The 16,411-nt window shown below is 41.6% G+C and overlaps 1 protein-coding gene across 4 annotated transcripts in view; it reads left to right on the forward strand.

The window, feature by feature from the left end:
* Positions 1 to 16,411, forward strand: part of LOC128698405 (lateral signaling target protein 2 homolog) — a 140,933-nt gene that overhangs the window by 68,295 nt on the left and 56,227 nt on the right. For 3 of the 4 annotated variants that reach the window (XM_070088508.1, XM_070088507.1, XM_070088509.1), the window contains exon 3: positions 15,034 to 15,368. The exons of the other annotated variant lie outside the window; for it this stretch is intronic. In XM_070088508.1, the coding sequence (XP_069944609.1) occupies positions 15,034 to 15,368 (335 nt within the window). The remainder of the gene's footprint in view (positions 1 to 15,033; positions 15,369 to 16,411) is intronic. 4 annotated transcript variants of the gene reach the window in all.

Below are 16,411 nucleotides of genomic sequence, written 5' to 3' on the forward strand. Positions count from 1 at the left end.
AACAGGCTGAAGCAAGTCTCAGGGGCAGTGACCAGAAAAGACACAGAATATGAAGCTGAGAGGATGAACAGGAAGGAAGGAGATATGAATTATGCTAAGGTCATATCAGCCTGCAAAGAAGGGTCAGGGAGTAAAAGGAAAGAGCAGCTGGGTGCAGATAGAGAGGGAGATAAGTCGAATGCTGAGGCACAACCATGCTACCGAGAGCCACTGGAAAAATCAAGGGAGAAAATGACCATATACAGACAGGAACCAGAGTCACAGAGGGAGAGGCAATGGGAGGAGGAAAGGGCATAATCAGTGTTTATCCATGGGCTTCGGGAGAGAGAGGAAAAGACACACACTGAAAGACGGCAGGAAGAAAGAAAGGAGATTGGGAAAATCATCACGGAAATAGGGGGAGGAGACGTGGACGAGATTGTAAATTTTCAGAGAATAGGGGGGTATGTGAAGGGGAGAAACTGACCGATCAAGCTGATTCTCAGGACAGAAACAGTGAGGAACAGGATCCTCCAAGAGAAACCAAGGTTGAAAAACTCGGAAGAGTACAAGGTGGTGTTCCTAGACAGAGACAGAGCACAAACAGAGAGACAGCAGCTGAGGGAGAGGACAAAAAAGCAAAAGGAGATAGGAAAGGAAACAAGGATGGAACCAGCAGAGGTCAGTCAGAGCAGAACAGAGAAGCAAGGGCAAGCACACACACAACTATCCTCAGAACCCCACAATCTATCACACCATCCCAACACACACACTACAATTCATACCCACAGCTTCCACCCAACCCCCAATCATAGAATCCCACAGTATGCTACCAGGTCTCCCACCCCCACAGGCCCCCCAAACCACAGTATTGGAAAGGAAACTGAAGGTATGGTACACAAACGCTGATGGAATAACAAACAAGTGGGAGGAGTGGCATGAAAGAGTCAGAGAGACATCACCGGACATCATAGCGCTCACAGAAACCAAGCTTACAGATATGATAACAGATGCCATCTTTCCAACGGGATACCAGATCCTGAGGAAAGACAGAAGGAACAGGGGGGGTGGAGGAGTGGCACTGCTGATCAAACACCGATGGAATTTTGATGAGCTGGAGAGAGGAGACAGCGGAGAAGAAAGTGATTACATAGGGGGAACGCTTCACTCTGGAGGTCCCAAGGTGGTAATTGCAGTGATGTATAACCCACCACAGAACAGCAGGAGACCAGGGCATGAGTATGACGAGAGCAATAGAGCGATGGTTGACACACTGGCTGCAGTGGCCAGAAGAGCTCATGCATGCAGGGCAAAGCTCTTGATCATGGGCGACTTTAACCACAAGGAGATCGACTGGGAGAACTTGGAGCCACATGGGGGCCAAGATACATGGAGGGCTAAGATGATGGAGGTGGTACTGGAAAACTTCATGTACCAACACATAAGGGACACTACAAGAGAGAGAGGAGAGGATGAGCCAGCAAGACTGGACTTAGTATTCACCTTGAGCAGTGCAGATATTGAGGACATCACATATAAAAGACCCCTTGGGGCCAGCGATCATGTGGTTTTGAGCTTCGATTACACAGTAGAGCTACAAGTGGAGGGGAAAATAGGAAGGCCAGGACAAATGAAACCAAGCTACAGGAAATGGGACTACCCGGGAATGAGGAACTTCCTGAACAAGGTTCAGTGGGACAGAGAACTGGCAGGGAAGCCAGTTAATGAGATGATGGAATATGTAGCAACAATGTGCAAGGAGGCTGAGGAGAGGTTTGTACCCAAGGGAAACAGGAATAATGAAAAAGCCAGGATGAGCCCATGGTTCACCCAAAGGTGCAAGGAGGCAAAAACCAAGTGTGCTAGGGAATGGAAGTAATATAGAAGGCAAAGGACCCAGGAGAATAAGGAGAGCAGTCGTAGAGCCAGAAACGAATATGCACAGATAAGAAGGGAGGCCCAACGACTATGAAAACGACATAGCAGCGAAAGCCAAATCTGACCCGAAGCTGTTATGCAGCCACATCAGGAGGAAAACAACAGTCAAGGACCAGGTAATCAGGCTAAGGAAGGAAGGAGGAGAGACAACAAGAAATGACCATGAAGTATGTGAGGAACTCAACAAGAGATTCAAAGAAGTGTTCACAGAGGAGACAGAAGGGGCTCCAGAGGGACGGAGAGGTGTGGCACATCACCAGGTGCTGGACACGGTACACACAACCAAGGAAGAAGTAAAGAGGCTTCTGAGTGAGCTAGATACCTCAAAGGCAATGGGGCCAGATAACATCTCTCCATGGGTCCTGAGAGAGGGAGCAGAGGCGCTATGTGTACCCCTAACAACAATATTCAATACATCTATCGAAACAGGGAGATTGCCTGAGGCATGGAATACAGCAAATGTAGTCCCAATCTTTAAAAAAGGAGACAGACATGAAGCACTAAACTACAGACCAGTGTCACTGACATGTATAGTATGCAAAGTCATGGAGAAGATTGTCAGGAGAAGAGTGGTGGAACACCTAGAAAGGAATGATCTCATCAACAGCGCCCAACATGGTTTCAGGGATGGGAAATCCTGTGTCACAAACCTACTGGAGTTCTGTGACAAGGTGACAGCAGTAAGAAAAGAGAGAGAGGGGTGGGTGGATTGCATTTTCTTGGACTGCAAGAAGGCGTTTGACACAGTACCACACAAGAGATTAGTGCAAAAACTGGAGGACCAAGCAGGGATAACAGGGAAGGCACTAAAGTGGATCAGGGAATATTTGTCAGGAAGACAGCAGCGAGTAATGGTACGTGGTGAGGTGTCAGAGTGGGTACCTGTGACCAGCGGGGTCCCACAGGGGTCAGTCCTAGGACCAGTGCCGTTTCTGGTATTTGTGAACGACATGACAGAAGGAATAAACTCTGATGTGTCCCTGTTTGCAGATGACGTGAAGTTGATGAGAAGAATTCATTCGATCGAAGACCAGGCAGAACTATAAAGGGATCTGGACAGGCTGCAGACCTGGTCCAGCAATTGGCTCCTGGAGTTCAATCCCACCAAGTGCAAAGTCATGAAGATTGGGGAAGGGCAAAGAAGACCGCAGACAGAGTACAGTCTAGGGGACCAGAGACTACAAACCTCACTCAAGGAAAAAGATCTTGGGGTGAGTATAACACCAGGCACATCTCCTGAAGCGCACATCAACCAAATAACTGCTGCAGCATATGGGCGCCTGACAAACCTCAGAACAGCATTCCGACATCTTAATAAGGAGTTGTTCAGGACCCTGTAAACCGTGTATGTTAGGCCCATATTGGAGTATGCGGCACCAGTTTGGAACCCACACCTAGCCAAGCATGTAAAGAAACTAGAGAAAGTGCAAAGGTTTGCCACAAGACTAGTCCCAGAGCTAAGAGGTATGTCCTACGAGGAGAGGTTAAGGGAAATCAAGCTGACGACACTGGAGGACAGGAGAGATAGGGGGGACATGATAATGACTTACAAAATACTGAGAGGAATTGACAAGGTGGACAAAGACAGGATGTTCCAGAGACTGGACACAGCAACAAGGGGACACAGTTGGAAGCTGAAGACACAGATGAATCACAGGGATGTTAGGAAGTATTTCTTCAGCCACAGAGTAGTCAGGAAGCGGAATAGTTTGGGAAGAGATGTAGTGGAGGCAGGATCCATACATAGCTTTAAGCAGAGGTACGATAAAGGTCATGGTTCAGGGAGAATGACCTAGTGGCGACCAGTGAAGAGGCGGGGCCAGGAGCTTGGACTCGACCCCTGCAACCTCAACTAGGTGAGTACACACACACACACACACACACACACACACACACACACACACACACACACACACACACACACACACACACACACACAGCACAATGAAAGTGTTCAGTGACTATGTGTGTATATATATTATAGAAACCAGAAGGAAGGAAATAATGAAGAAAGAAAGGTAGGTAGGAATGATGACACAGGAATATTTACCTAGGATAACTATCTAACACAACTGCCTGCTGCTACTTTGAAGAAAACTGCTCAGACGAGGTGTTTTGTCTGTGCCCATACAAAAAATGCCCACAAAAATGTAGAGACGCTCGTTTTATGTGTGAGGAGTGTAAAACACCATTGTGTATGAAACCATGTTTCAAAAGTAAGTAAGTAAGTAAGTTTATTCAGGTATACACAAATACAGTTACATAGAATTATCATACATAGCAACATATGTGTAGAGAACCTAGGATAACCCAAAAAAGTCAGACAGAGTGACTTATTTCCATTGGGGTCCTTTTACCTTATTATTATAATATGAAGGTTATAATATTTTCTTATTATTCTACAATGAAGATAACATCTTATTGTCATACTAAAAAGACTATCTACTACACCAAGGTCATTAAGACTATCTACAATACGAGGGTCATTACTAGGAATATGGTAAAATTTACACGTATGTTAGCTAAAAAATAGAAAATCATTCCCCTCCCTTTCTGTAGCTACATTCATCAGACACCTTTTGGCACTCTTCTTGAACTGGTTCATACTATGACTGGCTTTGACATGTGCGGGCAGTCTGTTCCATTCCTTTATTGCTGTACAATAAAAGGTGTTTGAAGCCTGTCCAATGACTGTGGGTACTACAAAGTTGTGCTCTCTCCCCCTAGTACTATGATTGCTTTGGTTCCCAACCTTGACAAAATTGACAACAAGATATTCTGGACATTGTTTGTGAGCAATTTTATAAACATGATTTAGCTTCAGTTGTTTTACTCTGTCTTCAACATTCAGCATATCCAACTGCTGTAATTCATTCTGGCCTACATGTTCTCTTGGTCCCAGCCCCAGGATGAATCTTACGATTTTGTTCTGGGTGATTTGCAGTCTATCTTTCAGTTTTTTTGTCAAGGCAGAGTACCAAGAAGAGCAAGCGTAATCCATATGGCATTGTATAAGGGCTAGACATAGGGTCCTGCGAGCCTCAGTAGGTAGACACTGTGCTTGTCTATATAGGAACTTCAGTCTGGCATTCGCTTTCTTTACTACACTGTTCCCTATCAATTCTCCTGACATGCATGGGTCAAAGGGGATTCCCAAATATTTTACTGATGAAACCAAAGTGATGGGCTCCCCATTACATTGAACATTAAAATTATTTACCCTTCTCAGTTTATGTTTCGTGCCAAAGAGAATGGCTTCAGTTTTCCCTAGGTGTAATGATAGTTTGTTGTCTACTAACCATTTGCTGCAGGACTCCAGTTCCAGTGTTAAAACATTAGCAATATCTTGTGGGTCTTTACCTGACACTAACAGAGCACTGTCATCTGCATACAGGAGGAGTTTGCACTTGACACTGATAGGCATATCATTGACATAACATAAGAATAATAAGGGACCTAGAATACTACCTTGGGGAACTCCACATGTTATCGGCAGGGGTTCTGATTCTGTTTTGTTGATTTTGACTATTTGTCTCCTGTTGCTAAGGTAGGACTTAAACCAGTCTACAGAACCTATACCGATAGCTTGAAGTTTATTACATAATATATTGTGGCTGACAGTATCGAAGGCCTTTTGCAGGTCTAAGGTTACCATACCTATGAGGTTCCCCTTTGACATTTCAGTTCTCAGGTAATCCATCAGATTAATAAGGGAGGTGTCGGTTGAGTAGGATCTTCTAAAGCCCGATTGATAGCTATGGAGAATGTTGTTGTCATTAAGGTACTTAACTACTTGAGAATACACCGCCCTCTCTAGAATTTTAGATATTATACTGAGTATACTAACAGGCCTATAGTTGCTTACATCAGACCTACTATTTTTCTTGAAGATAGGAGTAACTCTGGCCTCCTTGAACCCCTCCGGTACGGTATTAGTGGTGATTGATAGATTTATTATGTGAGCAATAGGGATTGACCATTCAGAAGCACCATCTTTTAGGAACTTAGACGGGATGTTATCAGGGCCTGTGCTCTTAGTTGGGTTTAACCTGCTTAGTTCTTTTTGAATAAAGTCATGAGATACACTTACTAGTTGACAACTGTTTGGGGTTACCCCTTTATTGGTATAGTATGTTTGAAACTTATCAGAGTCTGTGTTAAAGGTATTTGATGCAGCTGGTAGTTTACTTACTAGTGTTGATGCAACAGATGTGTAGTAGGAATTAAAGCAATTTGCCACCTTAGATGTTTCGTGGCATACCTCATTATTGATAGTGAGTACTATGTTAGACCTATCTACTGGCTTATGGCTATACCCCAACTGTTTTAGTTGTTGCCAGAGCTTTCTGGGGTTATGCTTATACTCTTCAATTTTTGAGCAGTAGTGCTTTGCCTTTGCTCCTTTTATAAGTCTCTGTACTCTGTTCCTCACCCTTTGGAATTCATTTAGTGCTGCAATATCCTGTCTGTTTGCTTTAAATCTTTTTAGCAGCTGGTCTCTGAATTTCATATTATCTAATATCTCAGTATTCATCCAGGGTTCAGTTCTTCGTTTAATCCTAATCTCTTTAACTGGTGCAATATTATCAAGGATGATAGTGAACATTGTTTTGAATTTTTCCCAGGCATCGTTTACGTCCGTGCAAGTTGTTATCTCTGTCCAGTCACAATTATGTAGCCTATTTACAAGTGTTTCTTTACTGTAGTTTCTAGTTGACCTCATTTTTATTGTCCTGTGTAGGCCTATCCTATCCCTAGTGATTTTCCTGGTGCAGTAAATGATGAAATGATCACTAAGACCTGTGGTAATGACGCCTGACTGACTAATGTTCTCAGAGCGGTTACAAAGTATGTGGTCAATTAGGGTGGCTGAGAACTGTGTGATCCAGGTTGGAGTATTAATTAGTTGAGTGTAACTATTTAATCCTAGAATTTGCTTATACCTTTTGCATAGCCCGTTATTTTGCTGCTGAAAACAGATATTGAAGTCGCCCAGTATTATTGTCTCGCAATTGTTTTCAACTCCGGACAAGACTCTGGAAAAGTCTTCTAAGAACTGGTCCTGGGTAGGAGGGCGGTAACTAGTTCCTACTAAGATGGGTTTGGTCTTAGGAAGCAGCACTTCAAACCATAGAATCTCCAGTTTATTGTTATTTAAATCAGGTCTTGGGTTGTAAGCTAAGTCATTTCTAATGTAGGCACATACTCCACCACCCTTTCTGTTCCTATCTAAGCGTTTTATATTGTAACCATCTATTTTGACCTCGTCGTCAGTCACCATATCATCCAACCAAGATTCGGAGATAGTTATAACTGCCGCCCTAATTTTGTTAGCTAGAATCCTAATCTCTGCCAATTTAGGAAGAAGTGATCTTGCATTGACATGAATAAAGTGAAGGCCTGTTTTCATAAAACAATCATAATCATCAATATATGGCAATGGGTCATTTGTAGTAAAATTAGGTAAATCAACGTCATCACTGCTAAAGGGTAACTGTGCCAAAGTGCATTTGTTACACACAAAATGAATTCTGGCACCGTTGCTATAATTGTACATACATCCATCATGCACCCACCCCTTACACATTTTACATAAGGTGCCTTTTCTGTTTTTCATACGTACTTTAGTACAGTGTATACACTTGTTTGGTAGTGTTTGAGATAATAATGGCTGTATCGTCTCACATTGACCTATGTATGCATTACATATGGAGTTAAGGTTATCATTCCTAGCTACTAGACCGTCATTATCGCCGTCATTTATCTGTCTGTTTTGCCTCTGCACAATAGTTTGAGGTCCTGGATTAATTTGGATATCACCACTTAAGAGCGCTACAATAAGAGCTGTGTGCCACTGTTTTTGTTTGGGTATGCGGTGTTGCCATACCTTGCAGCGATAGTGACATTTACTTTTCTGGTAGGATGGCAACTGTTGGGCTTTTACTGTCCAGGGCGCTGTTACTCCATTCACCTTTTCCAGCCCCCATGACTGATTTCTTTCTTCATGGAATTGAAGAAGAAATATAAATATAATTATGGCAGCCTGTACCCCCCTAATGCCTGCCATTTTCACTCTTCGCTCTTTTACTCATATACAATAATATTTATTTCTCTTTTCCAGTCCCTAGTACACTTAGTATCTGCTTTAGCAATCACCACTGAATTACTAGTAAAATTTCCTCTTCAAAACCCTCTTCACTGCTCACTTTTCCCTTAACTTCACAAAACCCTTACAGTTAACCCCTTATTACACACTCCCCTTCCCATCTCACTGCACAGTCTGGCTTCCCCAATTAACTTCTAACTCCTTTCCATTCTGGTAGATCAGAAAGGTTTAATCCATGGTTTTATCCTTCCAAATCCCCCTCAATTCCATTTATCGGGGGTTGTGTCGTGTTGTTGTCTCCTGACCTGTTCTGCTGACTCAGCCATTTTTAAAACACTGAGGGGAGTAATGCCACCTACAACCTGACTTTCCTTGAGTTTATAGATATATTTGGCGTTTTCTGCTATGATTCTCTCACTGTACACTGGTCAGCTGAATATAGGTCAGCTACTAAAACATTAACCTTGACTGATTAACTATTCACTTCCTTCTCACGACTGGCACTGAGGGATATCCGACCTATAACCTTGGAGTTTTGTACTGTTGATTTGACGATGTCTCCTATGTTTCCCTCTCGTTAGCACTGGTACAGGTGATATGATGGTGGTACAGATATGATGCTACTGTCAACAGATGAACGTCAGTAAAGATGAGAATTTCACTTCGCTAGTTGTACGTCTGGCAGTAGCGGCTGTTTGGATACCGGTCAGCCATGTTTAAATGCTCAATTCTTTCCCTCGTTTGGCACTGAAGAAAAAAGTCCTACAGACCTGTCATTTCCTTGGAGATTTAGTTGATCAGGTTTTCTGCCATGTTGTCTTCCCGTTAAACACTGGTGCAGTTGATATGGAGGTCAGTTATTTCATTATAGTGGAAAACGTCTCATGTCTGGTTCACGTCTGGCAGCAGGTCTGGTACTTGAATGCCGGTCCCTCTTTTGTCATATTTAGTCCATTTCGTTGTCGTCACCGTCAGTTTTTATGTCACTATAGGTGACATAAAAGCTGCAGAACTTCTAGCAACATGTCCAGTGACTGTACATTTGTATATATATTATATTATAGAACAATAGTAATAAAAAATTTTTGTTTGTGTAAACAACTTTTGTAAACAATACTGTATATTGATAATTATGTTTGTGCACTTATTGTGTTGTATACGTGTATATATGTACATTGCACCTTACTTTGGTCTCACAGTCCACATAAGTTATGTGAAAAAATAAAATAGTGAAAAAACAAGAAACCTTCCAATGCAAGTAAACCAAAGTTTACCGGGTGAGCGACATTTGCAGCTGTTGCCATACGCAGCTCATTTTCTGCCAGATTTACTCCTCTATATCTCCATAAGCACTGATCGCAAAAATTTGTTTTGGAGCTTAAAACAATTAGAAAATTAATCGTAACATTTTCATAAGAATTTTTTTTTTTTTTTTTTGAATATTCTTTGACACCAGGAGACACTTCAGGATTTGGGGTTGCGACAGTCAAAGGGTTAATGTAGGGTGAGAGGTGCGTTTTATTTGTAGGAAGTCAGGTTGGGAAGTATGGGTAGCCAGGAAGGGCAACCCTCCCCACCCCACCCCACCCACACGTAATGTAAACAAACCAGACGAATGCATCTGGTTTTTGTCACTTTACATTGTGTACAAGTTGTCTCCACGCTGATACAGTAGAATAAATAAAGATAAACACTCCCATTCTCATGTAACACCATTTTTAGAAGAAAAAACGCCCTGAGTGAAGGCATACTTAGGTACAGGTACACATACGTATAATTATCAGTTACAATAATAATGTAGGTATGTCATCCACCTGGGCTACATAGCTACAGTGGACCCCCGTATACCGTTGGCATCACATAATGTTAAATCCGCATACCGATACATTTTATCGCTAAGATTTTGCCTCTCATACCGCTAAAAAACCTGCTCAACGCTATTCGTCCGAGACGCGTCTAATGTGCGGCCTGAGCCAGCCTCTCATGTTCAGCCGGTGGCATTGTTTACCAGCCAGCCTCCGCGGTAACATCCAAGCATACAATCAGAACATTTCGTATTATTACAGTGTTTTTGGTGATTTTATCTGCAAAATAAGTGACCATGGGCCCCAAGAAAGCTTCTAGTGCCAACCCTACAGGAAAAAGGGTGAGAATTACTATAGAGATGAAGAAAGAGATCATTGCTAAGTATGAAAGTGGAGTGCGTGTCTCCGAGCTGGCCAGGTTGTACAGTAAACCCCAATCAACCATCGCTACTATTGTGTCCAACAAAACGGCAATCAAGGAAGCTGTTCTTGCCAAAGGTTCAACTGTGTTTTCGAAACAGAGATCGCAAGTGATGGAAGATGTTGAGAGACTCTTATTGGTGTGGATAAATGAAAAACAGATAGCAGGAGATAGCATCTCTCAAGTGATCATAAGTGAAAAGGCTAGGAAGTTGCATGAGGATTTAATTAAAAAAATGCCTGCAACTAGCGATGATGTGAGTGAATTTAAGGCCAGCAAAGGTTGGTTTGAGAGATTTAAGAAGCGTAGTGGCATACATAGTGTGATAAGGCATGGTGAGGCTGCCAGTTCGGACCACAAAGCAGCTGAAAAATATGTGCAGGAATTCAAGGAGTACATAGACAGTGAAGGACTGAAACCTGAACAAGTGTTTAATTGTGATGAAACAGGCCTGTTTTGGAAGAAAATGCCAAGCAGGACCTACATTACTCAGGAGGAAAAGGCACTCCCAGGACATAAGCCTATGAAAGACAGGCTTACTCTGTTGATGTGTTCCAATGCTGGTGGTGATTGCAAAGTGAAGCCTTTATTAGTGTATCACTCAGAAACTCCCAGAGCGTTCAGGCAAAAGAATATCCTCAAGGCTAATTTGTGTGTGCTGTGGAGGGCAAACAGTAAGGCATGGGTCACTAGGGACTTTTTCTATGACTGGTTACACCAAGCATTTGCCCCCAATGTGAAAGATTACCTAACTGAAAAGAAATTAGTCCTTAAGTGCCTCCTGGTGTTAGACAATGCCCCTGGTCATCCTACAGACATGGCAGAGCGACTTTATGGGGACATGAGCTTCATTAAGGTGAAGTTTTTGCCTCCTAATACCACTCCTCTCCTGCAGCCCATGGACCAGCAGGTTATTGCAAACTTCAAAAAACTGTACACAAAAGCTCTGTTTGAAAGGTGCTTTGTAGTGACCTCAGAAACTCAATTGACTCTAAGAGAGTTTTGGAGAGATCACTTTAATATCCTCAATTGTGTAAACCTTATTGGTAAGGCTTGGGAGGGAGTGACTAAGAGGACCTTGAACTCTGCTTGGAAGAAACTGTGGCCAGAATGTGTAGACAAAAGGGATTTTGAAGGGTTTGAGGCTAACCCTGAGAATCCTATGCCAGTTGAGGAATCCATTGTGGCATTGGGGAAGTCCTTGGGGTTGGAGGTTAGTGGGGAGGATGTGGAAGAGTTGGTGGAGGAGGACAATGAAGAACTAACCACTGATGAGCTGCTAGATCAACTTCAACAGCAAGAGGCCAGACCTGAGGAAACTGCTTCGGAGGAGGGGAGAGAGAAATTGAAGAAGTTGCCTACTTCAAAGATTAAGGAAATGTGGCTTAAAGTGCAAACCTTTTTTGATGACAATCACCCTAACACAGCTATTGCAAGCCATGCTGGTGACTATTACACTGACACTGTTGTGAAACACTTTAGGAAAGTCATAAAGGAACGAGAGGTACAGGCCACTATGGACAGATATGTTGTGCGACAGAAGTCCAGTGACTCTGAAGCTGGTCCTAGTGGCATTAAAAGAAGAAGGGAAGCAACCCCGGAAAAGGACTTGACACCTCAAGTCTTAATGGAAGGGGATTCCCCTTCTAAACACTAAGACTCTCTCCTCCTCCCATCCCATCAATCATCACCAGATCTTCAATAAAGGTAAGTGTCATGTAACTGTGCATGTCTTTTTCAGTTTGTATTAAAATTAATATTTCATGTGGTAAACATTTTTTTTTTCATACTTTGGGGTGTCTTGCACGGATTAATTTGATTTCCATTATTTCTTATGGGGAAAATTCATTCGCATAACGATAATTTCGCATAACAATGAGCTCTCCGAAACGGATTAATATCGTTATGCGGGGGTCCACTGTACATGATGTTTATTGTGGCCCAGAGCCATATTATTACCATCGACATGCCATGTTCACTGAGTTTAATCGTTTCTAACAACTACCCTTAGATGCCATCATAAACAAAGTGAGACGTAATGGATAATTCATGCCGAGAATTGTAAACAAAAGCGTTATGTATTAAGGGGAATGACGAAATGTTTTCCCTCCACCCGGCTACCACACCTCCATAGTGTATGAATATAAAATGTTTATATGCTATTTAACGTGTTTCTTAGGTAATTTTGATGAAAATATCATAGATGGATTAATGAAAATTTCTATATTGACTTAAAATAAGACATTTAATGTGCCCAAGAGTGTTTATTATTACATAATAGAGAGATGTGCTCATGGAGAATGTAAACAAACTGTGTGGCATGCACCATATTTGAAAGACCACTCACTGTATAGAAAGTTTTGGTCATAATTTGAGATCGCTGTATTAACGGAATGCCGTAAGGTGAAACACCGAAAAGCGGAGCCGTACTGTACCTGGAAAATACTTGAGGGCCTTGTCCCAAATCTGCACACTGCCATAACAACATACTGGAGTAAGAAATATGGGAGGAAGTGCAAAATAAACCAAGTGAAAGCAGGGGTACAGTGGGCACAATCACAGAACACTGTATCGACGTTTGTAGCCCCCTGACTATTCAACATCGTATCAGAAGATATCAGAAACACTGCTCGGACAAGTGTAGAAGTCAAGAGGAAACTGGATAAATATCTTTACCAGGTGGAATATGAACCAGGCTGTGATGGATATGTGGGTCAATGGCAACATCCTGGTTGGCCAGGGTAGCACCAGGCTAGCCGGGCCCAGGACAGAACTCTGGGAGTAGAAAAACTCTCAGAATTCATCAAAGGTATATCAAAGGAAAGCAGAAGTTTGGCAGATGGTGCAACATACCCCCAGTGAAAAGTAGGGGTACAGTGGACCCCTGCATAACGATTACCTCCGAATGCGACCAATTATGTAAGTGTAATTATGTAAGTGCGTTTGTACGTGTATGTTTGGGGGTCTGAAATGGACTAATCTACTTCACAATATTCCTTATGGGAAATTCGGTCAGTACTGGCACCTGAACATACTTCTGGAGTGAAAAAATATCGTTAACCAGGGGTCCACTGTACTATGAAAGCACAATAAATGTCTAGGGCCCAAGAGTGTTTAACAGCCTCCCATCATACACAAGGGGAATGACCAATAGACCCCTAACTGTCTTCAAGAGAGAATTGAACAGATACATAAAGTCACATCAGCTCTGGAGTGGCTGACAAAGCCACATAATGGCTTCTGGTGTGGCTGACAAAGCCACATAATGGCTCTGGTGTGGCTGACAGAGCCACTAAATGGTTCTGGTGTGGCTGTCTGAGCCATATAACATCTCTGTTGTGGCTGACTAAGCCATAAAACAGCTTGGTATTCACCATATAAGTTCAAACCACATTTGGGTCATCATAACCTTAATACTGAACAGTAAGAACACCATCGCTTGTAAATGGCTGCTGAAAATTTTGCTTTTGTGATTTGAAATTGGAATTATCATTCCCCTTGTTTGGATCTAAGCTGATTTTCTTCAACTCCTTTTATTTCCCCTGGCACTGTAACACCCTTATGCATTATTTTCCATGAACATAATACAGTGGTACCTCGGGATACGAACTAAATTCGTTCCAGACGGCTGTTCGAGTGCCGCTACCGAACGAATTTGTTCCCATAAGGAATAATGTAAATTAGATTAATATGTTTCAGACCCCCAAAAGTACACTTACAAAAGCACTTACATATATACACTTACATAATTGTTCGAGTTTTGAGCTGTTCATATCCCGAGGTACCACTGTATAGTATTTCAGGTAAGATAAGATAAGATAAGATAAGATTTCGTTCGGATTTTTAACCCCGGAGGGTTAGCCACCCAGGATAACCCAAGAAAGTCAGTGTGTCATCGAGGACTGTCTAACTTATTTCCATTGGGGTCCTTAATCTTGTCCCCCAGGATGCGACCCACACCAGTCAACTAACACCCAGGTACCTATTTGCTGCTAGGTGAACAGGACAACAGGTGTAAGGAAACGTGTCGAATGTTTCCACCCGCCGGGAATCGAACCTGGGCCCTCCGTGTGTGAAGCGGGAGCTTTAGCCACCAGGACACCGGGCCACCCAATATGTAGCCCCAACTCAAGGTACAGTGGTACCTTGAGTTACGAACTTAATTTGTTCCAGAAGGCTGTTCGAATGTCGATCCCAAACAAATTTTTTCCCATAAGGAATAATGTAAATTAGATTAGTCTGTTTCAGACCCCGAACAATACACTTACATAATTGTTTGAGTTGGGAGCTGTTCGAAACTCTAGGTACCACTGTATTTAAATTTTTTTTCGTAATTTTTTTTGACTTTGGTCATGTAAGACACTGGGGGATTATTAAGGACTTAATTTTTTTGGAAAACTAAACTATCTTTTATGACAAAAAAAAAAAGTGGTAGGTATTATTTTTAAGAAAAAATATAGGAACCTAGTAGTGTTTTTATTTATTTATTTGTTTATTTATTTATTAATTTATTAAAGTAATTCCAGTACTAATTTGAGCACCTTCATCTTCTTGTGGAGAGGTAACCAGGTAATGCTTGACTCTGGTTAAGAGAATGGTGTCCATATGGTGTCTGCCATAAATGAACTAATGTGATGAAAGATTGTTCTATGTAGCACAGTTGTTGCAAGTTACAAAGCACTATACAGTACCGTTCTTTTTCCCAATGCCACAAATATAGTGTTTTTTTATTAACTTTTTTTATATAGTATTAAGCTTTAAATTTAGTTATTTTCACTTTCTAGGAAGCAGTGACGAGGAAGTATGCGTATTGACCACTGGGTCACGCCCACCCGTCCAGTTCAGAACCTCCCCACCCCTTGAGGCTCACAAGCCCCTACGCTCTGTCTCCCCACCAACAAAAATGCTTAGCCTAGCGAGTAGTGGGAGAGAAGGTTTATTGTCTACGTGTGGAGCAGGAGAGGCTAGTGGGTCAGCGGGAGGTGCTGGTGGTAGTGAGGGTGGGACTCCCAGGGCTGAGGGTGGAGCTAGGGCAGCATCCCCTCGCAAGAGACACAGACACACGCCTCGCCCACACCAGATGCACCGCCCATGTCTAGACTTTGAGAAAATGCAACAGGTAATCATAGATACTAAACTTGGTTGAGTCTGTTGTGATTACATGTTAAAGATAATCTCCCTAACTCTGTGTTTACTCTGGTATCCAGTGGAAGAAGATGCATGCAGTTTAGTCAGTTTAGCTATATTATTAGAAAACACACATGCATTTTTATATATGGTACATATATATATATATATATATATATATATATATATTTTTTAATATGGTAAGAAAAGTTGTTATATCTAATTAAAAGTTTGGAAAACCAAAAAAAAAAAAAAAAAAAAAAAGGGGGAATCTACACATTCAGATGAAAATAACATTGAAAATTTGTGGCATACCATTGGAAATGTGCTACTGTACGTATTAATTTTGTAATATGACTTCTGAAAATGTCACATTTTCAAAAATGGAGACAAAGTGCAAATTTAGTAATCAATTTTCTAAGAATATGTTACCTCAACACATCCAGCGATCACTATCCATGAATATGCAGTCTTGTGACCAGTGATGAAGCTATTTAAGGCCATTGAAAAACATAAACTTTATTTGAAATTTCTGTATTGCTGCTCATAATAAATGTCAATAATCTAAACATTGATCATGAAAAACTTTGATAATCAGATGGTTGTAGGATGTTCATTATAATCTGTAACGTGTGTTATGGCATAAATAAAACTCATGTGAATTATTAATGATCTAGTTATAGTCATTAATGACTTGTTATCTTTAATTTTAATGCACAAACCATATACTGAAAATTGTTAAGTTCTGTTAATTAAAATACTCTCAGTCAGTGTTTACCTGTTATTAACTTAAGGTTTTTCATATACCATATACAGTAAAATATTTATGTAGTCTCAGAAGTAAATGTATGACAGAGTTCCAAGCTTTCATCTATATTTTTGGATTTCCTTGGAGCAAATGCTCTATAAAGAGTAGAGAAAGAGAGTTGAGCTTGAAGTTAGAGTGAGATAGTGGGGACAGTACAGACGTATACATTTATTCATCTTTTATTCTTGCCACCATTTCCCTATTATTTGGCACTTCCTGAGAAAATC

Source organism: Cherax quadricarinatus, chromosome 25, assembly GCF_038502225.1.
Source record: "Cherax quadricarinatus isolate ZL_2023a chromosome 25, ASM3850222v1, whole genome shotgun sequence".
NCBI classification, from domain to species: Eukaryota; Metazoa; Arthropoda; class Malacostraca; order Decapoda; family Parastacidae; genus Cherax; species Cherax quadricarinatus.